The sequence below is a fragment of the Hemicordylus capensis genome, chromosome 1, assembly GCF_027244095.1.
Source record: "Hemicordylus capensis ecotype Gifberg chromosome 1, rHemCap1.1.pri, whole genome shotgun sequence".
Classification (NCBI taxonomy): Eukaryota; Metazoa; Chordata; class Lepidosauria; order Squamata; family Cordylidae; genus Hemicordylus; species Hemicordylus capensis.
The window spans coordinates 399398707-399426166 of record NC_069657.1 but is presented as its reverse complement, the minus strand read 5'-3'; the positions used below and the strand labels follow the sequence as shown (position 1 = coordinate 399426166).

The following is a 27460-nucleotide window of genomic DNA, read 5'->3' as shown; positions in this document are numbered from 1 at the left end:
TATGAGAAAAAGATCCACTTTTTAGATATCTGAGAACAGAAAACAATTTCTAGTTCATATGGAAAACCACAGATATGAATGTATATTAACTACCAGGGCAAAGGCACCTTTTAAAGTGGTGGCTCTTGTATCTAGGATTGGGTGGGGGGAGCACTATTTAGTGCAGTATAGCATTGCTCCAGTGGCATGAGCATGTGAGACAGAGAGATAGATAGATAGATTGACTGACTGAGAGCCCTTTGGGGGCAGGAAACCATTTTCTCATACCTTTGCTAAACAAACTACTTTACAGGGGACTCTAATGCTATGATTTTATGTATAAAGCAGGAATGGGGTCTGATTTCAAGAACAAAAGGGGCACATGAATGAAGGGCTCCCCTCACCCACTGCTTAGCTCCACACGACCCTTTTCCTTTATTATTTATTTATTTAATTCATATACCACCTGACTCCAAAGGCTCTAGGCAGTCAACAAAAACAAATGCAAGAAAAGCAAAATAAAACAAACTATTTAAAACAGCTATTTTATTTATTTATTTAAATATATATATATACCACCTCCTCCAAAGACTCTAGGTGGTGTACAACAATACCAATAACAATTTAAATAAAATAACAACAACAACAACAACAACAGAAAAAGTTGTAGAAAATGAAGATGCAAAAATATTATGGGACTTCTCACTACAAACAGCTGCCACACAATACACCAGATATAACTGTAATCGAGAAGAAAGAAAAACAAGTCAAAATAATCGACATAGCAATACTAGATGATAGCAGAATAGAAGAAAAAGAAATAGAAAAATAACAAAATACAAAGATCTACCAATTGAAATTGAAAGGCTGTGGCAGAAGAAAACCAAAATAATCCCAATAGTAATTGGCGCCATAGGTGTAATTCCAAAACACCCTGAAGAGCACCTCAACACCAGAGGGGCCACAGAAATCACCATCAGCCAATTACAAAAAGCAACTTTATTGGGAACAGCCTATATTCTGCGATGATATCTATAATAATAATATTGATAATACAATTCAGCCATCCCAGGTCCTTGGGAAGGACTCGATGTTTGGATAAAACAAACCAGTCAATAACACCTGTCTGATGGTGTAAACAAGAAATAATAATAAAAATAATCAATGGGCAAGTGCCTGGCAAAACAGGTGGGTCTTAAGAAGGGCCTTAAAAGCAGCCAGTGAGAGGGCTGAATCAATCTGGGGTGGGAAAGAGTGTTCCAAAGAAGAGGGGCAGCCACAGAGAAGGCCCTCCTACAGGCGCAGGCACTGTGCACTACATCAGGGCCTGGGACATTAAGGAGGGCCAGCTGAGAAGACAACTGGCCAAGAAAGGCAATCCCGGAGATATACAGGTGCTAAGACCATAAGGGGTTTGTACCTGAGAACCAGCACTTTGAATTGGACCCGACCGTAAAAGAGGTGTGACACTATCAAATCTATGGCCACCCATGAGGAGGCGGGCCGCTGCATTCTGGACTAATTGAAGCTTCTGAATCGTTTTCAAAGGCAACCCTAGGTAGAGCACATTACAGTAATCCAAACAAGAGGTAACAAAGGCATGAGTTACTGTTGCCAATCCAAATAATCCAAACAAGAGGTAACAAAGGCATGAGTTACTGTTGCCAATCCAAATAATCCAAACAAGAGGTAATAAAGGCATGAGTTACTGTTGCCAGGGTCTGCTGGTCGAGAAAAGGCCATAAATGGCGAACCAGCTGAAACAGGGTAAAGGTATCCCTGGCCACGGCCTCCAAATGTTGTTCAAGCAGGAGTCCAGAAGGCCCCCAGATCACAAACCATCTCTCTCTCAAGGGAAGCGCAACCCTGTCAAGAGATAAACTCACACACAGCAATTGGCCAGATCACAGACTGAACAAGAGCAACTCAGTCTTGAAAGGATTAAGCCTGAGCTTGTTTGGGCCCATCCAGGTTCTGACAGCCTCTAGGCACTGAGCCAGCACATGGATGGCATCACCTGTTTGGCCAGGGGAAGAGATATAAAGCTGAGTATCAACAACATATTGATGAAAACTTACCCCAAACCAGCGGATGACCAGGCCTGGCAGCTTCATGTAAATGTTAAAGAGAATGGGAGCAAGGACCAAACCCTGTGGAACCCCACAAGAAAGGGGCCAGGGTGCAGAACACTCACCCGCAATCGACACCGACTAGAATCGGCCAGTGAGATAGGATCAGAACCACTGAAGAACATTGCCCCCAATACCCAGCCCACTTAAGCGCTCCAGAAGGATAGCATGGTTAATGGTATCGAAGGCTGCTGAGAGATCAAGAAGAACCAAGAGAGGTGCGCTTCTCACATCAAGGTTACAATACAAGTCATCCAACAGGGCGACCAATGCTGTTGCGGTGCTGTGCTGCGGCCTAAAACCTTACTGGTAAGGATCCAGTGCTTTTCCCTCAGCCAAACTCACTTGTAAACCATCAAATCCAACTTCTTGTTAGATGCAGGAAGTCCAGAGCTAGAGCATCCTCAACAGATGGCTGTCCAGTCTCTGCTTCAAGACCTCAGTGAGGGAATGCCCCCTCCCATTAGATAATTGGTTCCATTGTCAGACTGCTATTGTTAAGAAGTCTCTCCTAATTTGATTTATTTACCAAAATAATCTCTGCTCTCGTATAGGTGAAAACCCTTTGAGGAATGCCACCAACCTCCACCCCCTAACCCTTGCCCACCTTCTCTTTCCCAAAAGAAACATAGCCACTTCCTTCAATCTTTCCTCATAGAACTCATTTTCCAGATCTCTGACCATCATTGTTGCCCTTTCCTGATCCTGTTCCAATCTGTCTACATCTGTCTTAAAAAGTGGAGCTGGATACAGTACTCTAGATGAGGTCTTAATACATAAAGTGGAAATGTTACTTCACATGCCTTGGAAGCTATGGTTCTATTAGCCTTTTTTTACAGTTGCACCACACCTTGCGATAGACTACAATCCCACAGTCTTTTTCACACCTGCCAAGCTAGATATTCTACATCCTATAACTGTGCATTCAGTTTTGTTGTTGCTGCTTAAGTGCAGAACTTAAGCAGAATTTGTCATTTGAATTGTATCCCCATATTCTGAGGCATTCTCTATGTGACAAAAGAGGGTTTTTAAAAGGAATTTTGATTAGAAAAATATTTCTCTATATTCGTGCTGGAAATGTAAAGTTCTGCTGGAGTTTTCATGTTGACAGTTGTTGCAACACAGGCGCACTGTGTTGCTTGAGTAGTGTCGATTCTACATGCAGATAAAGAAGGAGAGTGACCAAAAAACTGTGGGGATTTTAATGCTATTTTGTTGAAGATGGGTCTGTACTTGGTTTTGTGATGTGGATATCCTGTGTGGCACCTTGGCTATCAATTCCCATATGCTGAGCGTAAGATGGACTAGCAGAAACAGTACAGCTACTCTGATATAGTTGTGGATTTAGGATGAGTGCTAAATGTTCCTCAGGTGATGAGAGCAGGCTGGTTATTCAGCTAGGAATGCCTCATTATTATAAGCAGAAGCATTACAGGGAGGCTCAGTTGTCATGCATGCGGGACAGGGCCTTCTCTGTTTCTGCCCCCAGAGAGCAACAGAGAAATGCTATTCCAGAGTCTGGAATTCTCTGAAATACTATTCCAGAGTCTGGGGGCTATTCGCTCCTCAGTCTCCATCACAGCTTTTAGAAAGCATGTTAAATCCTGGCTTTGATATGCTTGTCTCTGCTGCTGCTTTTTGTATTTAGTACAGTTTTTTATGCTGTGTTTTAAATTTTTAATCAGATTTGTTCTATATTTTTAGCTTAATATTTTAATTGTGTCTTTTTTACAACCTTGTTTTTAAATTTTGCTCTAAACCACCTTGGGATTGTTTTAATGCAAGGCGGTATATAAATTTAACAATAAATAAGAATAAATAAAATAAATAAATACTTGAAATTGGAGTCAAGGTATATTATACCCATAGCATGCCCACAACCTACTAAGTTAGTTACCCAATTAAAAAAAACCCAACAATTTTGTCTGGCAATGTTTGTTTCTCACAAATCCATGCTATCTTCTAATAATCACTGCATTGTTATCAAGATGCTTACCAACTGTTTTGCAATCTATTCTAGTACTCTGGTATTCTCTGGTCTGTAGTTTCTCAGATCCTGCTTTCCCCCACTTTTGAAAACTGAGACAACATTAGCCTGTCTCCAGTCTTGTGTCATCTCATCTATTTGTGGGATTTCTCAGAGATGATAGATGAGGTTCTGAGAGTCAGCAAGTCATTTTAGTGTGTGAGGATACAATTCATCTACTCCTGAAGACTTGAACTCATTTAAGGTAGATGGGCATTCCTAACCATCTCCTTAACAATCCTGAACTGCAATTCTAACTTCTTACCATTCAAACTATTCAGGAAGATGCATGGGCGCAGAGTCCATTGGACAAGCAGGGACAAATGTCCCTGGGCCCAGAGGGTCAGGAAGCCCCCAAGGGCCCCCCAAGCAGATTGCTACACTGCCGCCACCCCTGCCCTGCCCCGCCACCACTTCTTATCTTGGCCTCTGGGGGTGGGGGTGAGCTGAGTGGTGCAAGCCACCCCCTGTGGTGGCAGGCACTGTGGCTGCCGGGCCTCTCCAACTGGCCTGCATGCCGCTCTGGCTAGTCTGCATGCCTGAGGTTTGGCTATTGACGTCGCATGCCCATGATGTCACGGGCATGCAAGGTCCATAGTCAAACAGTGCAGGCAGCAGTTTGGTTGGAAAGGCACATAGGCTGGCTGGAGAGGCCCAACAGCTACAGCGCCCGCCCCCGTCACCATGGGGGCAAAGGTAAGAAGCAGCGGTGGGGCAGGGGCAGTGACAGCAGCGGCGTTGGCCAACTGGGGGTAGAAGCAGCAGCAGGGAGAAGTTGGTTGCCCTGCCCTTTGCATCTGATCCCTTAGCATTTCACCATCCTTAATAAGCGGTCGGCCTACTATTTCCTTTCTCTTCTTTTGAACATACCTTAAAAGGTATGATTGGAGCAAAGTCATGCTATTAGTAACAGAGGACATAAATTAAAATATTCAGGTAAAACCTTTACAAGAAAAAAAATAAAATCAATGTAAATTAATTCTCATTTTCACTTCTATAGAATGAGGATATAGTTCCAGATACAATTAGGTGGGTTTTTCAAACGGGGTACTCTTCCTATTCAGTTACTCACATTTTTCAGGATATAAAACACAAATTCCTAGTTACACATTTTGAATGTAAATGGTTAAACATGCTCTCAAATCTGTACTGTGTGTACAATGTGTGTCCATCACAGTGACAGCAAAATTAGAAGCAATGGCAAAAGCCACTTATCATATCAGCTAAAATTAGCTTTCTGCATAAAAACTGAGAATACTTAATAAGGAAATGCGAACTCCAGCCTGTAAATGGAATGGTACAAATATATGCCAGCTAATTCACTATAGTACAATAGCTGCATACTAGTGTTAAGGGTGTGTGTGGGGGGGAACCCCACTATTTGTGAGTTTTCTTACTCAGTAGTATTAAACATTTGTTGAAAAGATGAAACCTTTTCTATTTCCCAGTGTGGCAATTCATTTATCAATCAGCAGCATCTGGGGAGGGATCATGAAGGAAATAAGAATAGGATTGTTTTCTCTCAGCCATGTACTGTACTGTCTCCCGTTACAAGAAGGCGGCAAGTTATCCATATTCCGTATGTATCCTCAAGTAACTATTCTGTTACTGTTTCAGTGCAATGTCCTTGCAATTTTACCTTCTGTTTTTTGAACCTCGGGAACCAGAATGAAAAGGGTTCTAATTCCATTGTTATATACGGAGGCTGTTCTTATGTGTTCTCAAGAGCCCCTGGTGGTGCAGTGGTAAAACTGCCGCCCTGTAACCAGAAGCTTACAAGTTCGATCCTGACCAGGGGCTCAAGGTTGACTCAGCCTTCCATCCTTCCGAGGTCGGTAAAATGAGTACCCAGAATGTTGGGGGACAATATGCTAAATCACTGTAAACCGCTTAGAGAGCTCTGGCTATAGAGCAGCATATAAATGTAAGTGCTATGTGTGGGCAAAACTGGGCTAAGGAAGATCAGCCTGGTTTTGCCCATGCGTGAGGACCGCCAGGGGCCGCTTGGCTCCCAGTGACAAGCCCACCTCCAAAATGAGTTTAAGGGAGCAAGTGCTCCTGTAACCTCATTTTGGTGATTGTCATTTTGGTGAACTCATTTTGGTGCACTGCGGGGCTCCCGGCTGGCATGGGTTCCCCCCCATAATGCCTCGTGTACTAGTGGGGGGCATTATGGGAATTCAAGGGCAAAACTCCTTGACCATCCACACTGCCTGAGATGGCAGCTGTACATGTGAGTGTCTGATCTCCGCGCCCAGACTCTTCAAGAGGCTAGTCTGCAGGGAAGGTAACCTTTTGAAAGCTTCCTCCCCTTGCCCCTTTTGAGCCCTTCCTCCAATCACGAGAAAGGGCTCAATATGTAAATGAAGCCACTGGGAGAGTGTTTCCATAGATATACAGTAAGAGAGCCTCAATAAGTCATTAAAGCTATACCTTGCTTTCTGCAATCATCCTGGACCAGCAGTTTTTGGCATTTAAACTGGCATTTACTGGACGTCAGAGCTACTGCTGACTGGAAAAGAAAAACTCAAACCCTGAATCTCAACAAAAGTAGTGCTGTGGAGAAATTCCAGACTCGAAAGAGATGGGGCTTGCTACTGTCAATGGCTTTTGTCCCTCCCTTAAAAAAAAATGTACTAATTGTTTGGGTATAGTCCCAGATCCACTGCTTTTAAGACACTCAAGTGTGTATACTCCGGTGATGGCTGTGTGCTTGAGTGCTTTTACTAGCTTAATTTAATTAGAGTGGGAATTTGGTTACAATCATTCATGTTTTTGTAACTTCAAGAGCTGACTACTGTACGGCATAATATATGGACTGCCCTTGATATGTGCTTGGGAGATTCAGTTGGTGAAAAAAATGCAGCCTCTTGCATTTTAACAGGTACTGGATAATGAGAAGGTATCCAGCAAATTCTGAAGAAGCTGCACTGGTTCCCAGCAGAAGAGAGCCTGCTTGGGATAACCAAGACAGTATAGCAGGGCTGTTAAGACATATTTTTTCACCCAGGCTTTTAATTAGATTTATAGAATCTATTATTGTTTAGATTGTGTAAATGCTTTAGTGATTTAACTTTGTTGTTAATTTGTATTTTATTGTAAACTGCCCAGAGATGCAAGTTTTGGGCGCTATACAAATATGCTAAATCAATAAACATATAAATAAATGTGCAAACACTGCTTTTCAGGAAATGCTGTAGGTGATTTCTGGGAATATAAACTCAGACCTTTAGTGGCTTTTAAGCTTTCATAGATAGATCAACAGAATAAAAATGATTTGAGCTCTGCTAAATTATTGTTGCTTTATTGCTTTAAGTATACATTATTAGTAGGTAATAACCACTGTTGACTGAGCAAAGTCATTTTGCATAGACCGGACCACAGAGGTGCGGTTCCGTGCACACCACTACCTATACCGGGCAGCAGCGATATAGGAAGATGCTGAAAGGCATAATCTCAATACTGCACGGGAGATGGCAGTGGTAAACCCCTCCTGTATTCTACCAAAGAAAAACCACAGAGTTCTGTGGTCACCAGGAGTCGACACCGCTCGAGCGCACACTTTACCTTTTTTACACCTAGGAAAGTTCAAGAAATTAAATATATATAATAGGATTTTTTATTAATGTGCTTGCAAAAGGGAAGTAAAAGAACTGTTTGAAATTTGTAGGATTTCAACTTCAAACATGATTCAATTGATTGTATAATGACCATATATGGTAATCATAGTAAATTTGCATCTGAGAAAGATGACCTGCTTTTCTTGGGCATTATGTCATTTTAGAATTATTCATCTGAGAGCTGGTCTTGTGGTAGCAAGAATGAATTGTCCCCTTTGCTAAGCAGGGTCTGCCCTGGCTTGCATTTGAATGGAAGCTGGCTGTGAGCACTGTAACACATTCCCCTTAGGGGATGGGGCCTCTCTGGGAAGAGCATCTTCATGCTTGCAGACAGAAGGTTCCAAGTCCCTTCCCTGCCATCTCCAAGATAGGGCTGAGAGCGGTTCCTGCATGCAAACTTGGGGAAGCTGCTGCCAGTCTGTGTAGACAATACTGAGCTAGATAGACCAAGGTATAAAGCAGTTTCCTATGTTCCTATTCAGGATTTCTGCTAAAATACCCCAAAGAAATTATTTAAACATGTCTCCAAGCATATTCCGGTGTATAATGTAGTGCAGCTATCTGCAGGTCAAGTAGTATTATATTCAGGATTTCTTTTAAAGAGTTACCAAAAAATTATAATGCCATTATACTGCCTTATTTAAAAAATATATTTATATTTTCACTGAGCATATTCCAGTGTAAAAAGTCACACATTCATCTAATTTCAGTGGCAGGATTGTGTATGCTAAATTTGGTATCTGCAGGCCACCGGGAAGTATGACTATATTTTGCACAAACATACCAACAAATTATTCAGAATATAATAGACTCTCTATTTTACTTACTTTAAAAAAAAAAATGCCCTTACCTTGTGGGATTGCAAAGAATATAAGAGCCTTTCTCACAATCTGGAGAAGGGGTTGGCAGGCAGGCAGGGAGGAAGGTTCAGTAACTTTATTTCCCTGCAGACGATCCTTGGAGGGACCTGGGTGCACAGATCACGCACCCAGATGACCCTCCGCTGCCCCAGGCAGCAGTGGGACACGTTGTCCCAGCAAGTGCACAGTGCATTGTGGGTATCCCAGGTGCCCCTCACTGCTACAGTGCTGGCTAAAAGCAGCTGGTGCTGCACCCAATTGCAAAAATGGGGCTAAGGGAGTGCTTGCTATCATACAACTGTTCTAATATCTCTTAGTACCCCCATGCATGCCAAATTAGCATTTGCCTTCAAGGACTAAAGCTGAACATGTGCAGGTTTTCTCCACGTAGTTTGGAACCTTGGCCAATCAGGGATAATGCACGTTCAGTTCTGTCCCTTGCAGGCAAATGCACGGTCAAAAAATATTTGAGCACTGTGGATTTGCCTAGCAGGAACTGTCCTGCTCCCCACTTTCCACATTTACTCAATACAGGGGTAGTTTCATGAGGACAGGGCTTGAAATTATCCTGAAGAGGATGCTATCACCTTCTAAGGTTCAATTTTGTTCCTTTACATAACCACTGCTATTTGACTGCTTCAGCTCTGGGCTAACTTGGGGCCAACGATCTTCAAAGCATTATTAGTCATGACAGACCTAGGTGTTTTTTTTAGTCATGGTGAGCTTTAACACTATCCCTGCTGTGTCTAAATAAAAATTTTCTTTATTCAGCACCAACAATGTGTTAAATCACCACCTAGAGATGTCTATATCAGGCGGTATAGAAATATGATACATAAATAAAATAAATATCATGTAGTTTGGTCCTTCACTACTATAAACCATTTAGAAACTTATCTTATTTGTTCTGGAAGCTAATATTGGAAATGAAAGCCATTCCCCATACCTCTTACCTCATTGTTGACAAAACAGTACAGAACTGCTACCAGAAGACCCTGGTGGGGGGAGTGAATCAGTAATATATTGGTTAGAAAATCCAAGCACACTCTTTCAATAGTTTTTAATAGCCAAACTAACTACAGAATGAAAGGATTTCTAATTCCAGTTCTATTGTAGCTTTGGAAAGGAAGAGAAGAGTGAAAGACATTCCTGTCTTCTGAATGATACCTTGCTGACTCAGGATTATAAACAGCTCCTATATGATGGCAATTAAATTCAGTTTATTAGCAATTTACCTATCTGCCTTTGTGCATAAAAATGGTAAAGCAACAACACTGGACAATAAAACAGTGACATTACCACCATAAAAACAGCAGCAGCAGCTACTAGATATAGATGGGCAACATCAATGGCTGGGACTTTCCCTATTACAATTCAAATTTGAGAGCTCGAAGAACACCAACAACTCTGCTTCTCATAGCAATCCTTGTGCTAATTGCTACTAATTCAAATAGACTACCATATTCAGTCAGACTGGATGGCTGCCATGGTGCAAAAACACCATGAATACTAAATGCCTGAATTAGTTGGTATTTTTCTTGTGAGGTAAGATCCCCCCACTTCCTGATGGAGAAAACAGCAGACTGGAGCTCCTGCATACTCTGCAATAGGAATAACTGCATCACACAATGTCCACAGTATTGTCAAGAAGCACTACCTTGCCCACTTTTGCAGAAGTGCTGAACTCATCACGTGCTGTGTGGTATGTACTACTATTGTCTATACAGTCATCTCTTACTAACTGCAGGTTTCCCAATTGTGGATTTGAGTGTCCGTGACTGGGAAATTGTGACCAGTCTTGCCAACCACGACTTGAATATCTACAGTTTGGTGAGATTTCTTTTTAAATTTGGGGTTTTTCATGATTTTCAGGGGTCAGGGGGGTCATTTCCGGGGATTGGGGGTCATTTTTGGAAGTCCCCATCACTCCTCTTACTCACTCCTGGTGATTTGGGGAGATTTTTTTCCTATTTTTAAAACTGTATTTTGCTGTCCTTTCACGACCGCAGTTCCCCTAACCCCTGTTTGCCACTGATTTCAATGGCTCGTCTACCACAAATTCGCCAGCCACAAGGTTTTCCCGGAACAGAACTTTCACGGTTGGTGAGGGATAACTCTATTCTGCTTTTCAACAAAAAAGTTCTCAAAGCAGTTTACATAAAAAAAATAATAATATAAGATGGTTCCCTGCCCCAAAGGGCTCACAGTCTAAAAAGAAACACAAAGCAGACACTGGCTGTAGTCACTGGAGGGATTCTATCCTGATTAAAGATCGCTGCTTGAGCACATAGTGAGGATTCAAACTTAGCAGTCTTTCCCTAACCTTGTAATCCTTTAATCTTCCCTTGTTACTTGCAAACAGCAAAGGCTCTTTTCAGTGGTGGACAGAAATATGGAATCTAAAGGCAAGTCTTTGAAAAGGCCGTCTAGTATGGACTATAACATATTATGCCAAATGTTTGGTGCTACCTGAAAGGAGGATGAAGAGAGTTCAAAAAAGAGCTTCACAAGACGCAGCTTCCCTTTGGCATGCTCATCGGTTACAAAAGCAAAGATGATCTCATGTGTCCCCAGCAGTGGGATCAGAGTCAGTGTAGACTTGGCCAACCTAGAAACAAGAACACTATAGCTAAAGGAAGTATCAAGTTACTATGTAGAACAGAAAACGGTCAGGATTCTTATGACCTGCTGTTATCTTAAGAAAGTCATGTCTTTAGTTTCTCACACATTTACAAGCACCTATATTTGTTCACTTATTTTCCAGAAATCTAACTCCCCAGTGTCAATTTCTATATTAACTGTTTGAACACTGGTACACTTCTTGGTCACAAACTTTTGTTTCTTGGACTCTAATTGTCTCATTTGTAAAATACCAAATACCTGGACCAGATTTTACTTGTCAATATTCATGAGTATGCATCTACATGGGCTTCTAGTGTTCCTGATTTAGTATGGGAAGAAGTCCTCCCCCAAAGAAGAAGGTAACTGATGCAGTGTAGGAGAACCCTACACAAAAGTCATGCTTTGAGGCTGCACCATCTTTGCTGGGTCTCCCAATTGTCTCCCCTGTGGGGGATCTGTGTGGCTTGTGGAGAACAAACATGCTCCAATGGGATATTATTGTTTTTTGTTTAACACATTTATATACCACCCTATATAAAATCTTAGGGTAGTTACAGTTCAAACAAACAGCAACTAAAACCTAAAAATAACATAACAAATACAATCATAAAACAGCTTTAAAACATCATATACTAAAAGCCTGATGATTTTTTAAAAATTAAATTAAATTAATTCCCTGAAAAATATATGGGTGAACTCAAATTCTTGGCAAGCACTAGGAGGAGGTACTCTTGAATGGTTTTTATTAGCACTTCATAATGAGTTTTATCTTCAAAACACTATTAACAAATTAATAGATCACTATTCTTTGAAAAAAGAGAACCACTGTGATGCAGTAAGAATACATTTTTACAAGACACAAGCACGAAAAGTCAGATGGGAAAGCTGGTGCATAAAAATATTAAATATCAATATTTTGTTAAAATCCCAAAACACTTCCAGAGGAGACCAATGATTATAGATGTGATTGAAAGGGAAGGGTGGCTAACTAGAATTCTAATATCCAAAGTCAGGAATTAGGCATTGAGCAAACAAGATGATGAAAGACATATGAGGTAGGAAGAGAAGCACTCTCAAGCTACAGAAACCGAGACCACATATGACACATGCCAGAGGAGGACTTGCATCGGGGTTACCATGACTCTATGCACTGCTAAGTAGTATTAAAAAGGAACAGAACTACCTCCTTGATCCAACATCTGAACTGACATGAACTCTTAAGGGAGAGAAAGCTGTAGATTCCTCAGAAGATCTGAACTGGCAACTGTGTAGGAAGACTTCAACAGAAAATCTTTCTTGGCCTGCCTGGTAATTAAGGCTTCACAAAGCCAACATGTGAGTACCAGAGTTAGACGTGTTTTATGTTGATGAGAGTTCGGCTACTATGGGAAGGAAGGGGGAAAATAATTCCCAGGAAAAGTCTTCAGCTTAGTTCAGAATTAGCTCAGTATTTACAAGGCTTTCTTGGCAAGCATTCAGAAGAAAGCTCATCTAAGGCCATAGTTACATAATGGCCACCTCCAGACTAAACTATTGCAATACACCCTATATAGGGCTCCCTTTAGTGATGGTTCAGAAATTTCAGCTAGCATACTACTACTTCATTTGTACTACTAGTTGTAGTGCTATCATTGATGCATACACACTGATGGCACTGTGTGCTATGCCTTATTGCATTGACCCTTGGGAACTGTGGTTTCCAGCATCAGCAATGGCTGAAAGCTGCTTGAAAATGTACCCCTCTCCATAGCCAGATTTTTGCCTTTCACACTGAATTGTGTAAACCTGCAAAATTAATTTTTTCAGAGCCTGTCCCTAAGTATAAAATGTACATTTATTTATAAAGCAACAGAAGCACTTCTGCTCTTAAAATGATATGTCTGTCTTCATGTAGAGGGAAAAATAAATATTGTATTTGACCTGTGATTGTATTTCACCATGTCCTTGGAAACTACTGAATTACTAGCAATTAAAAGTGCATGGGTATATTGTAAACATGTCACAATGCTTAGCAGCAAGTCTGCCTGTGTGAACTTTTGCAGAGTCATGGTTAATTCTGTATTTCAGTTAAAAAGAATCAGAAGATATAACATGAGGAATTTCAACTAAACTTTCCCACAGTAAAGCACTTGAGACAAGCAGAATATGGATTTGAAAACACGTGATGTGTTGATCATGTCATCAAGGGAAGGCCTTGATGACATGAACAATATCTTTACACTGAAGCTCTTGATGAAGTGAACAATATATTTATTGGGGGAGGCTTCTTCATATCCTTGCACGTGCTCCATGGAAATGAATGTTTCTTTCTTATCATTCCTCTCCTCCAAATACTTCTCTAGTCTTTTCATTTTTAATAGAGAATTGAAAAAAGCTAAAGACCTCCTCTTAGTAACAAATAAATGGAGGGTTTTCATATGCATGATACCCATTATCACCTGATTAAGTTGTTGTGGATCAAATTGCCACAAAGCTTCTCAAGGGTGTCCAAGGTCTTTGGGGACCTGAGATGTGGTACCAGATGGTACCTTGCCACACCACTGTTAGGCTTTAAGGGATGAGTGAGCAAGGGTAGGCTACTGGCAACCCCCCTTCCTTGCTCTCCACTCCTAATGTCTGCAAAGGCTGGTTTCAGAAGTGGAAGCTTCTGGTCTGACCCTTCTAGCCAAATAAAGGGGGTGTAAAGCAAGGAGATGAGACTGCTACTTGGAAACCTCCCTCTTCTCTCTACAACCCTTTAAAAAGGTCAAACCAGAAGCTGGGGGCTCTCAATCCTACCCCTGTACTCTTTACAAAGAGTGCAAGGGAGGCTTCACCAGCCTCACCTCCTTACTTTGTGCCCCCTTTATAGTCTGCAAGATTTGGATCAGCAATTTCCAATCTGGCCCTTGCAGACTTTAAAGGGGGTGTTAGGCAAGTAACGCATGCTGCTGGCGATCCTCCACCTCACCCCATACCCTCATTAAGTACACATGAAGTTGCCTTGCATCAAGACAGACAGTTGGCCCATCTACACTGATGGCAGCAGCTCTCCAAGGTTTCAAGCAGATGTCTTTCTCAGCCCTCCCTGGTAGGGATATGCAAACGAGTTCAAATTTGAACCCGTTCGACATTGAACATGGCCAGTTTGGTTGTTCGATGTCAAACCACACCTGAACTGAACAAGCCCCTGTTTGGCCTGATCTTGGACTGAACACGCCCCGCGCTCGCCCCCCCCTCCAGTTCAGAGGTTCATGTCATTTTTTTAAAACCAATTTTTTTTTTAGTTATAAAACTCACTGCCTACCACTCCACTTCTCTGAGGCCGTTTGGTGGGGGGTGTCTGCAGGGGTTCCCCCCCCACTGGAATCCATTTATTCACAAATAGCTGGGTTCGGGCAGTCTTCAACCTGTTCTGGACCTCACCTCTGTGGCGGCAGCCATTTTGGAGGCACCTGCCCTCTGCAGAGGCCCATTGGGCAACAGCCGCCTCAGAGGTGAGACCCAGAACGGGCTGAAGACTGGGCTATTTGGGAATAAATGGAGACCGGCAGAGAGAGGAGGGGACCTCTGGAGACACCGCCCCCCAGTGGCCTCGGAGAAGCCCTTGGAATGGGAGGCAGTAAGTTTTATAACTAAAAAATGTTTAATTATTATTTTTGCACAAACTCCCCAAACCAAACTGGGTGGTATTTGAGGATGTTTAGCAGTGTCCAAAACCAAACATACCTGGTCCAATTTTGTGCACACCCCGACTGCTTGGAGATGCCAGGGATTGAACCTGGGATATTCTGCATGCAAAACAGATGCTCTAACACTGAACTCCAGCCCCCATCCTCTTTAAAGTATGCAAGGGTTGGAATGGGAGCTCCCAATCTGACCCTTGCAAGCTTTGCAAGGTGTGCAGGGCAAGTTGGGTGGCACACACAGAGGTGGGCAGTGCCCACTGCAAGAGGCAACTACCTCACCAAGCTCATGCTTCTGCTCTGTATCTCTGGTTACCTGCAATCTGTAACTGCCTTAATGAATCAGTTATCATATGCAGTTTTCCCTACAAAAAGCACTGTATGTCTGCCACAAGCTGACTCACCTGCATTTTATGTCAGTTTTGCACATCAGGTTGGCTTGCAGCTTAGAAAAGATAATGCATATAACTCTGATAAAGATCAGGAAATTCACCTGGAGGAAAGACAAGCCAGAAAAGATGAAAAGGTACAGTATATTGCAAAAGTAAACATGACTCTGTAATAGGAATGATTACTCTGCAATCTGTTCAGCACTTCCTTTTCCAAGTACCCAACCAGCTCGAATGCCAGCATTCGAGCTGGCTCAATGGGTGGAGAGGGGTACCTTTAAGATGCAGGTAAGGAGCTCCTTACTTGCTCCGCCCACCCCACCGCTCCTCCTCTCCCGGCACTCATTTTAGAAACAGCCATGCAGAGCTTCCTGCAGCCCTGCGTGTCATCGGCTCGCACATGGTCAGAGCATGCACTCTGGCCATTTGCGTGGTTATCCCTGTGTTGCTGACCATACATATGGCCAGTCTGTGTGTGCCCCAGCCATGTGCATGCTGACGCCGCACAGAGCTGCAGGAAGCAGCAGTGGAGCCCCATGTGGCTATTACTAAAATGAATGCTGGCGAGGGGGAGCAGGGAGGGGAGCAGGTAAGGAGCTCCTTACCTGCATCTTAAGGATACCCCTCCCCACCCTGCAAGGGAATGCATGAACAGCTTGTGCACATCCCTACAGGGTAAGCAGAGGTGTTCATTCAAAAATTCTGCAGAAGTATAATCCAACAGATAGTTTATCACTGCCCGAAGGAACTGTGTTTCACACTCTGAAATGGCATCTAAAACAATTACCAGATTAGGGTTTCTCACTTTTAAAGTTTGAAAAAACTTTAAACACACAAGTGAAGCATAAGTTAATGAGGTATGGTTTTGAGATGTAGAAGGATTACTGCCAGAGAGAGGTGAATGGATTGTTCTACAGATTCCCTTGGAAGTACTGGATTAAATCCACATCTCTGTAGCTGAAAATTGTATTTCTCCCACTACAAGATATTATCAAAGCTGCAATTTGCAGTAGCCAACTATTTGACTATGTCTAGTCTCCCTGCCATTATGTATAATACGTGAAATGACTACTTGCTAACCATCTAACCTTAAGAGAGAGAACCAATTGACTTAGGGACCGTTGACACAATCAGACCTAGACATCTTTTTCCATCTCACAAAGGTGAGCCACTTGCTTTGTTTTCTGAGGAGCTGGGTTCAATGAAATGAATGGGACAGTGACTAGAGCACAAATGACACATTTGTGACTTTTTAATGTGGTGATTCTCTTTATTTAGTAGGAGGTGAGTAACTGGCCCTATCCACCCCCAGCACAGTACTTCCAGTGACTGTTGCTGGTCTCTATGTTTCTTTTTAGATTGTGAGCCCTTTGGGGACAGGGAGCCATCTTCTTATTTATGTAAACCACTTTGGAAACTTTTGTTGAAAAGTGGTATAAATATTTATTGTTGTTGTTTGTTGTTATTACATCTGCCAGAACAGAACTGAGAGTCTGGGTCTTTGAGGTTATACAAACTTCACTGAAGGAAGGTGAAGTCCCACTGACTCTTGGTTAAACCATTTCTCAAGACCCAGTTGAGTTAAACATCATTGCCCATCTCTAGCCAACCATCCTTGGAAGGTGCTGAAGCATGTGGTAATGAATCAGCTTTAGGATTTGTTTTGGAGGAAACTGATAGTTTAGATCAGGGATTCTCAATGTTGGGTTCTCAGATGTTATTCAACTTCAGCTCCCATAATCCCCAACCAAAGGCCACTGGGGCTGGGGATTATGGGAATTGAAGTCCAATACCATCTGAGGACCCCACGTTGAGAATCCCTGGTTTAGATCCCTCTCTATCTGGTTTTCTTAGCAATTTGAATATTTTGTAAATTATAATTGTATTATTTTAAATGTTAAGCTGGTCTAAGGACCATAATGAATTTACTTACTTACTCTATCTGGTTTTCAGTTCAGATTTTGGACTGAAACTTCCCATGGTGGGTATCTTGCATTGGGAGATGGTTATGAGGACCCTATTGAACCTCCCAGACCTCTCAGCAACTTTCAGTACCATTTAATCTGGGTTGCCTTGCAGGCATGGGATTAAGTGGTACCCCAGAAATAAACATTGTGCCCATTTACCCTCTGTCTTGGAAAAGCTCAGAAGCCACACTTATGAACAAGGAGTACTCCACAGTGGAAGGCAAATAATTTTAATCTCTCTAATATACGTGTTCAGACTCTCTAATATATGTCACTTGGTTAGTTGCTGCAAGTTACCATTTTGGTGACATCTTGCATGACAAAAATTTATTTTCACGATGGAAATGTGGATGGAATTCATTACCAATTTCCTTAAAAGCAATCTCTGTAGCTTGACAGTAATAATTCCAGATACCACAAAGCATAAAGATCTTGCATATGTGTTCAAGGCCTCTTTTAAACCGTATAAGAGAGAAATTAGTATTTCTGACCCGTTCCTTTGTCTCGGTACATGCTAAATTCTCTGCAAGATCACTTACCCCTATAGCAATAAGGATGGGCAGCCTGATTATCAGCCAGTAGTTCATGTCATGGTTTTTGTTCCAGCAGCTGGAGAAGTAGAATATATAAAAGAAAATTTTAGTACATGCATACAGTCATCTCCTCTTCATCACACATATCAGCAGCATAGATGAAAAACAGCAGCAAGTGTTAGCTAGTCAGCACGGTACATTGTGCTGACATGGAAACAGATACAGCAGTTCTTGTCTTTATCACAAAGAGTGCGTCAGACTAAGCTGGAACTATCATGGCTAAAATGGATGCTGTTCAGCTTCTTTTGGTTTTCTGTGACCAATTTACCCAATTTAAGTCAAGAGACTAGCCAAATCCCCTTCTGTGCAGTAGAAACTCCAGGCTTGATGTCGGCATTAGTTTAATCCCAGTTATAAAATCCCTGCACTAACTTTTTTTTTTTGCATTTTAGGACTTTGACATAAAATGAAATGGGGGGGAAGGCAGTATCATTTTGGTCAGGCTTGCAGATTTGCAGCAGTTTTCCTGCTCTCAGTGGTCAGATAAAATGCCTGGTTTACTTGAACTTGCAGTAAGCACCTGTTTATTCCAATCTGGATTTTTTTTTATCGAGTGAACAAAAACCAGCAAAGCAGTAAATATCCAGCTGCTTCTTTGTGTAGATTTCTTCCCCAAAGGAAGTCATTTTGGAACAGAAAAGGTGAGAAATTCTACAATTGTAATTGTAAAGTGTATATCACAGCCAACTATGTTTGTCCAATAGCATGCAGAGTTTCTTGGATTGGATATCAAGAATGACGTGCAAATAAAAGAAATTTTATCATTCAGTAGTGTGGGTGGGGGGAGGCAGTGATTTTTGCCAATTCCCCCTTCCCACTGCAACCCTCCAAGTCTCCCCCTGAGATTTGGATGGATAGGGGCTTTAGCCGTAACACAGGATGGGCAAAACTGGCCCTCCTCCCCTGTGCAAGCAGAATTTCTTTCATCTGTTCAAGTAATTCTTAGGTCCAATTCAATGTTCTGAGAACATTTTATAAAAATGACCAGTCTGTACTAAGACATTCAACATTATTAAACGGCTAGTGATATACCCATCATTATGAAATATGGTGGTGGGAGTATGTGATAGAGAGTGAGCTTGTACATTGCAAGGACCTTTGGAATGGTGTAGCGCACTCTCTTCCTAAATCCCATGGGGATACAACTCAGAGGCAGAGGATCTGCTTTGCATGCAAAAGGTTTCAGGTTCAATCCCTTTTATCTTCAGGTAGGGCTGGGAAAGACTCCTGTCTGAAACCTTGCAGAGCCACTGACAGTCAGTATTGTCTACACTGAGCTAGATGGGCCAAGGGTCTGGCTTTGTATAAGGCAGTTTCCTATGTACTTGCATGCTATGGAAGCTTTGTTATTAGGATTAGGGGTAGATTTTGTGATTTTTGCAACAAAATCCCCACGTTTTTGCTTTCCCCAAAACCTGAATAGTTGCTATGCACCTAATATGTTGAGTAAAGGGATGCACTTGTGCACACTAACGACATGGGGTCTACACCTGCTCCCTGTCACTGGACAATCAGAGCTGTTGACAAAGACTTTCCCTATCTTTAAAGCTCTGAAACGGGATTCTGCTTTTTAGTCCTACTGAAATTGTGGCAGAACGCTGGATGGCTGGATATTTATTTATTTATTTATTTATTTACATTTATAAACAGCCCCATCCGAAGGCCCTGGGTGGTGTACAACAACTTTAAAAAGACATAAAAACACACAATTCAAAACACAGTGCTAAAAACAATATAAAAACAATTCAAAAACAAGTAAGACCATTTAAAATCAATTAAAATACTTTAAAAAACACTTTACAAACCTTGGAAGACCAGGCCAAACAAATAAGTTTTGAGGGCTCTCTTAAAGGCCAACAGCAAGCCTAAACTGTGGATATCTGCCGGGAGTGCATTCAATAGGCCAGGAGCAGCTACAGAAAAGGCCTGGTTCCAAGTCACCACCAGACGTATCAGTGGTAACTGGAGATGAACCACTTCAGATGAGCGATGGGGATCATACCGAAAAAGGTGCTCTCTAAGGTAGCCTGGACACAAGCCGTTCAGAGCTTTAAAGGTAATAACTAGCACTTTGTATTTCACCCAGAAACATATCGGCAGCCAGTGCAACTGTTTTAAGACAGGCATAATATGGTATTTCCGGGTTACCCCAGAGACCAGTCTGGCTGCCGCATTTTGAACTAACTGAAGTTTCCAAACTACATACAAAGGCAGCACCACGTAGAGCGCATTGCAGTAGTCGAGCCTGGAAGTTACCAGCTGATGCACCACAGTTTTGAGATCGTTCTCGTCAAGAAATTGATGCAGCTGTAGAATCAACTGAAGTTGATAGAAAGCGCTCCTGGCCATAGCCTCCACCTGAGTTACCAGGGTGAGGCCTGGATCCAAGAGCACCCCCAAGCTGCGTACATGTTCCTTCTGGGGGAGTGTAACCCCATCCAGCACAGGAAGATCTAACTCACCCCTCAGATTCTGAGCTCCCATAATGAGCACCTCCAACCTGCTTGGATTCAGCTTCAATTTGTTATCCCTCATCCAGCCCATTACTGCCTCTGGGAAGGCATTTAGGGAATGAATGCAATTTCCTGATGAAGATGATGATGATAAGGAGGAATAGATTTGGGTGTCATCAGCATGCTGATAACACCCTGCACCAAATCTCCTGATGACCTCACCCAGCGGTTTCATGTAAATATTAAAAAGCATTGGTGACAGAATGGAGTCCTGAGGAACTCCATATAATAGCTCCCATTTTAAAGAGGAACTGTCACCAAGCTCCACCATCTGGAATCTGCCTGAAAGATAAGAGCAGAACCACCGCAAAGCAGTGCCTCCTATCCCAATTCCCCCAGGCGATCCAGAAGGATACCATGGTTGATGGTATCAAATGCTGCCAAGAGATCCAAAAGAACCAACAGAGTCACACTCACTCTGTCGATTCCCCGATAAAGGTCAGGCCGACCAAGGCAGACTCAACCCCATAGCCAGCTCTAAAGCCAGTTTGAAATGGGTCTAGATAATCTGTTTCCTCCAAAACTGCCTTGAGCTGGTTAGCCACCACTCTCTCAATCACCTTGCCCAACCATGGGAGACCAACATATAACTATCCATCGCTGAGGGATCTAGGGAAGGCTTCTTAAAAAATGATCTAATCATTGCCTCCTTCAAACAAGGAGGCATCCTACCCTCCATCAGCAATGAGTTAACAATATTAACTAGGCCATCTTCAACAATTTCCCTACTAGACAGAAGCAGCCAAGTCGGGCAAGGATCCAGAAAACAAGTGGTAGGCCGCCCTGCCCCAAGTAGCTTGTCCACGTCATTGGGCATCACTGATTGAAACTGATCCAATCTAATACTGCAAGAGGGATTGCTGGACACCACCTTAATAGACTCTGCAGAAACAGCGGATTCCAAATTGGCCCGAATAGAAGAGATTTTATCCGCAAACAACCCATTAAAAGCATCGCAGCAGAACAAAGTCCACGAGGATTGGTTTGAACTGGAAGGAGCCTGAATCAAACTCCTCACAATAGGGAAGCAAGACTCATTAAAAATGCTCAGTAAACTCATAGCTAATTATGAGAGATAAGAACTGTGCATTGTCAGTCCTGTGCACATTATGAATACAGAAGTATGGCTCATTTATACATTACAGTGAATGTGCAGACACAAAGTGGAGATGGGATGCCACTGACCCATTGTGCATTCACTTTACCCATTTTGCTGTGTGTGTGATGAGGTCCACTTTCATGCATCTTCAGCATGTTGCTGAAATGAAAGCACCCTGAACTTTCTAACAAACTTCTCAATTTTGGATAGCGTTTTTCAGTGTAGTGTACTTTGCAAATTAGTTTTAAACAGGGCAGTTTTCTCCAGATTATTTTCACAACTTTCCATGCCTCTGAAATATGGAAAAGTGTATGTCTACAAGATTATGGAGTGAACCACCCAGTGACTTTTTTGTATGGGGCAGTATATAAATGTACTAAATAAATACATTAAATAATCATCTCTGGTGTGGGACCCAGGAACAGTACATTAACTTAAAGGATACATGTGACCAAGAAACACTTTTGCAAGTCATATCATTTGATCAGATTCAAGGATGCCTGCTGGGTAATAAATATCCTGGGTAAAAAGGTTTATTTTTCTGTATAGAGATTTTACTTGAAACTCAGTGTTAAAACAATTTTAAGGGGTTTTTGGTTTAATGATAGAGGTTGAGTAATGTTACATTTCTTGGTGCATTAATTGGCTTCTTACAGCACACTGAAGCTTTAACTGCTTTTAAATGTATATGAATATGCAATCAAAACATCATTACAGTAAAATTAAAATGCCAGAAAAATGAAAATCTTAAGGAAATATAAGTGATTAATCTCTACACAGTGCTTTTTTTCCTTTGTCCTTTTTAAGGCTTATGTCATTAAGTCACCAAGCTCAATGCAGCTATTATAGATACTTCAAAAGGATCAAAACCAGCACTTAGGAGTCAAAGAAAGTTCTGCATGCCTATCATTTCTCAGGCAATCACCAAATCCACATTAGGAAATAATATGTGCAAAGATACAAACTATTAATTCTTCAGTATGTGAAGCCAGGTTCTCACTGGAGGTAGTAAAACTCAGTCTGGGCTATACCTCAACTGCAGGTGAGCAGTATACATGACTGAATGGTCTTCCATCCATGCAAAGGCAACTTTTAGAAAGCTTAAGTATCAGGGGAGAGGCCTCTAGCCTCACTGACTTCCTGACCTCTAGATATCTATATATAGGAAGTGTTTTTGTATGGCGAAGCATTCAATCATGTATGTCCCTATTTGCATTCTGAAGTAATACAATCCAAACATAAAAGTTTATCATCTCAGTGAGAACTAGGTCTGAATAGTCTGGGTTCCACACCAAACAACACAGTACATTTCTCTGCATATTTATGGGTACATCTTAAGGTGAGGAGGTTGCACAGAGAAGTATTTACATCAATAAATCATCACAAACCACATAATACTACTCTTCAACAGATTAGGATGAAACATCACAGGATGAACATGAATTCCACATATGCTAAGGAGCAGCAAGTTCATGGGAAACCCTATGCTGTACTCTAGCTTCACTCTCAGTACTGCTCTGAATGCCAAAACTGCTGTTCCAAATGTGCCTTAGCAATGCAGGTTCTTTTAAAATGTAAGGCATCAGTAAAGAAATTCTGGGAAGATGGGGTTATAAATGGCTGTATCAAAATTTAATGAAATATGGAAATTATTCACAAGAGCAGGCCTACCCAGGTTTGCACAGCCCTACCCAGGTAGGGCTGCTTGTGTGGAGCACCGGGATTGGTCTCGTTCGTGGCACTCTTCACCAGGGTAGCCTGGGTTTTTTTTTACCCAGGCTTATACTGAGGTAGAAGGGCACGAGCATCCCCTTCTGCCCCAATCATATGACTGCTCGGGCTGCCTACAGCCGGAGTGTTCATAGAGCCAGGCAGCTAGAGTGCCTGGCAATGTAGAAATCCCCCAATGCACTATGCTCCTCATGCAATGCACGGTGGGCTTTCTGGAGGCCAGTCTTCATTTCCCACACAAGCTGCAGTGCGGCTCATGTGGGTGTGTGAGCAGTGCGGCCAAAGAGAAAGGACGAATCATCTGGGGGGAAGGTAAATGTAATCCTGCCTTCTATCATGCCCTTCCCAGCCCCACACCCAGGAGTCATGTGAACAACCTTATGTTATGCCAGAGCATTGTAGAAAGATAACAGTGCGTTTAGAAATGGGTGTTTCACACAAAAAGCCCAACTGTTTGTAAAGAAGAAGAAACTATTGTCGTCTTCAGTGTTTTCCTTCATAGATATTCCATCTCACCTTGCGACATCAGAATAATTCCATGTTTTAACTATCTACATGAAACCGCTGAGGGAGATCATCAGGAGATTTGGTGCAGGGTGCTATCAGTATGCTGATGACACCTGTGTCTATTTCTTCATCAGGATCTGGCATAAGTTCCCTACATGCTTGCAGGTGGGTGGTAATGGGAAAGATAAAGAATAAGAAACTGAATCCTCAGAGTTGCTCACCATAGGGACCCATAATCCAGGAGATGGGATAGATCTGCCTGTTCTAGATGGGGTGGCATTCCTTTGGAAGGAACAGGTATGCAGTTTGGGAGTACTCCTGGATCCAAATCTCTCTGTGATACCTCAGGTGGAGGTACTGGCCAGGAGTGCTTTTTATCAGCTTTGACTGATACACCAACTGCACCCTTTCCTGGAAGGCAGTGATCTTAAAACAGTGGTGCACATGCTGATTACCCCACGCTTGACTACTGCAATATGCTCTGTGTCAAGCTGCCTTTGTACATAGTCTAGAAACTGCAATTGGTGCAGAATGCTGCCACTGCCAGGTTGGTCTTCGGAACATCTTGAGAAGACCATATTATTCCTGTTCTGAAAGAACTACACTGGCTGCCAACAGGTTTCCAGGCAAGATACAAAGTGCTGGTCATGACCTAGAATCCCTTAATAGCTTGGGTCCAAGGTATTTAAGAGAACGCCGCCTTCATTGTGAAGCCAACTGCCTATCAAGATAGTCAAAGGAGATTCATCTGAGGGTGCCACCAGTTGGTGGCACCTCATAGGCGAGCCAAGTGATGGCAACTCCGAGTGGTGGCAACACAGGTGAGCCTTCTATAAATAGTTACCTATGCAATGCACTTCCAGCTAGCTTCTCCATCCCTGATGGCTTTTAGGGAACAACTGAAGACATACTAGTCAGGGTTTTAACTGAATTTAAAAGCCTGACTGAATTTCAGTTTAAAACCTACATTGAAACTGAATTTTGTATATGTATTGTTTGTTTTTAAGTTTTTGGCTGTTTTTATTGGTGAACTGTTGAGACTTCTGTAATAGGTGGTATATAAATGTATCACATAAATAAATATTAATCCAAAAGGAGCAGTCAGCAAAGTCTCTAGACAGTTTATTAACATGCCTACAGGACAGGAAATATCAACTTATGCTGGTAATGCCCAGGCAAGCAAGTACCAACACACTGCAGAAGAAAGCATAAATTATCTGTGCTCACCTGCCAAATAACTAACCAGTAGACCTGGGGAGGATTCCTTCCCTATTTTTAATTTCATTGGCTACCAGGTAGACTGTGCATGAAGAAGAAACATCTGTACATTGAACCTAGTGGGTGTGGGGGGAGGACACCCCCCCACACACCCTCCCCAATATCCTGTTTTGCTTTGTTATTAAAAGTTACAACTGGTACAGTTCAGGCAAAAGAGGAGCCCATTTACGATGGATCCTCTGTTCTTGCTGTTAAAATTATTGATTTTTCAGTACTGTATACACTTGAAGTGTCAACTGTTTTGAACCTCTGTGACCTGGACCTTATTTATTTCTCAATATCTTCCATAAGCAAGGAGATATTAGAGTCACAAATGCAATTTACAGCTTGCTGTATCTCTACTAAAGTATAAAGAAACAAAGGGTATGGAAATCATTAATGCACAGTAACACAAAGCACAGAAATCTTGCTCTTTATGGAGAAGTAAATGTATAAGGTTATTTATTGAACTATTTTACAAACATTTATACAAGGTTTTAGATAATCTAAATTGCTCATTGGGATCTGCTGAGAGCACCAGACAGTGGGGTTTTGTTTAACAGAAATCATAAGTCAGCTTTGAGTAATACAAAAGGCAAGCAATTCAGAACAACACTCCAAACACATTTTCATATGGGCAAAAAACCCAAAACAAAACCCACTGTGCCTTATAGCATGCTGGCTGCTCAGGGGCAGAAACACCTGTCGTTTTTGAAGCTGTACTGATCACTGGAACAAAGACCATCATAGCCAAGATCTTATTTTCTTCTGATCTGACTTTAGACAAGACATTCAGAAAACGCCTGGGAATACTTTTCAAGAGAGAAAGAGCAGCACATGATAAACACATGTAAGACGTTATATACTTATGCACCCTCTACACAAATTTAAAAACAATGGCAGGGGTTGGAACTAACCAGAAACGCAAGATTCAGCTTGCAAGATCATTTCTTGCATGTTGGATGGATAAGACGTTCTGACAGAACTGTTTCATACCCAGAAGAACTTCCTCAAAGTCATTCAGTGGATGAACCATGTTGCACTGGAACCAGTCTTGGGGTTCATTCACACTTCTGCATACTCTAGAATTTTCAGCCCAAGATACAGTGAATCATGGAGAGGAACCATAGGTCTGTGAACAACTGAGGACCTGTGCTAGGGAGCCATGACTGGTCTGTAGCTCCCTGGTGTATGTTCAGTGTGTGTCCGAGTGTGGCACTGCTGCCACCCCTTCACACATTTACAGCTGCAAACACTGGTGTACAAAATGGCACAAGCAAATGGAGTTCAGTCAACTGGCTTGAGTGTAGCCTTGGTTTTTTAAAATAAGAGCTCTTTTACAGGAGAATGCTAACTAGGTTTGGAGACTGGATGGAATGAATGAATACATTTATTATTAGAGTCAGTGACCAACAATCAAAAAATAAAATGGAAAATAAAATTGAAGTAAAATAAAATCAAAACCAGGACTAGAACATCAAAACATATATATACAGAGGTATCAATTACCGTTAATCAACTGCTCCCATTTCAGTGTATATGCTGCACACAGAATCTTGCTACCCCAGCTATAATTGCTGCATACTAGTCTGCCAGAAGAAAGGAAGTATAATACTCTTCTGATTGACCTGGCATGTTTTTAAAAAGGGGTTCAATCTAGGCAATGCAAATGTCCCTATAAACAGTATAAAAGAATGTGAGATGGACTTGATATTGCCCAAACTGCATGGACATAGTCGGTTCCTGAGCAGTATTCTCTTAAATCTGCCATCCAAAATGGCAGAAGGCAGGGCATTAAACAGCGCCAGCAAAAACACTCTCCTCTGACTTAGAGTGGTCAAATGTGTAAGGTACACCACTGGCTGAGGGTATTATGAGAAGCCACCTGGAATGCTACTAAGGGTAACAAGACTTAAATCTTGTTTAATTGTTTATTGCTTCTCCATATCCACAATATGTTGTTTAATAATTTCTTTGGTGGTCCCAGTGAAAGTAGATATTGTGGAGAGAGGCCATATCTGCCCAATTTATCATGAAAGTTCTTACACCAATTAGAATGGAACTCATCTTTCAATACCAGGGCGGGGCAGGCCCTGATAGAAAAAGTATAATTTGAGCTAGTAATTAAATGTGTGAAAACACCCCTCGGGCTGTACTCTGGCTAAACCCACCTCTAGGTGTAGGATGGCATTTGAAACACATCTAGGTACCTGGAATAGGGCACAAATGAATCTAGACTGAAAAACTTTCATTGGCTTGAAGTTGCAGGTAGAACAGATCTGGACCCCTTATAACATTTGTGCTAATGTTTTGGCCTTGTATACCTTGACAGCTGCAGAGATAAAATAGCCCCCTCTAGTGTGTGTGTGTGGGAATTAATATAGCAGATGCACTTCTCTGTGCACTTACTGCAGCATGTTCGCATTGTGTTCCCCATGTACCATTTGCATGGAAAACAATACCCAAGTATTTATAGCGCCTAACCTGCTCAACCCTACTCCAG

General features: G+C 42.0%; 1 protein-coding gene across 3 annotated transcripts in view; it reads right to left on the bottom strand.

Moving 5' to 3' along the window:
• Nucleotides 1–27460, bottom strand: part of GLP1R (glucagon like peptide 1 receptor) — a 186105-nt gene that overhangs the window by 7428 nt on the left and 151217 nt on the right. For 2 of the 3 annotated variants that reach the window (XM_053305257.1, XM_053305267.1), the window contains exons 11-14: nucleotides 17797–17866; nucleotides 15306–15394; nucleotides 11084–11222; nucleotides 9568–9609 (exon numbers count right to left, since the gene is read on the bottom strand). In XM_053305257.1, the coding sequence (XP_053161232.1) occupies nucleotides 9568–9609; nucleotides 11084–11222; nucleotides 15306–15394; nucleotides 17797–17866 (340 nt within the window). The remainder of the gene's footprint in view (nucleotides 1–9567; nucleotides 9610–11083; nucleotides 11223–15305; nucleotides 15395–17796; nucleotides 17867–27460) is intronic. The other variant, XM_053305263.1, reaches the window with a different exon arrangement.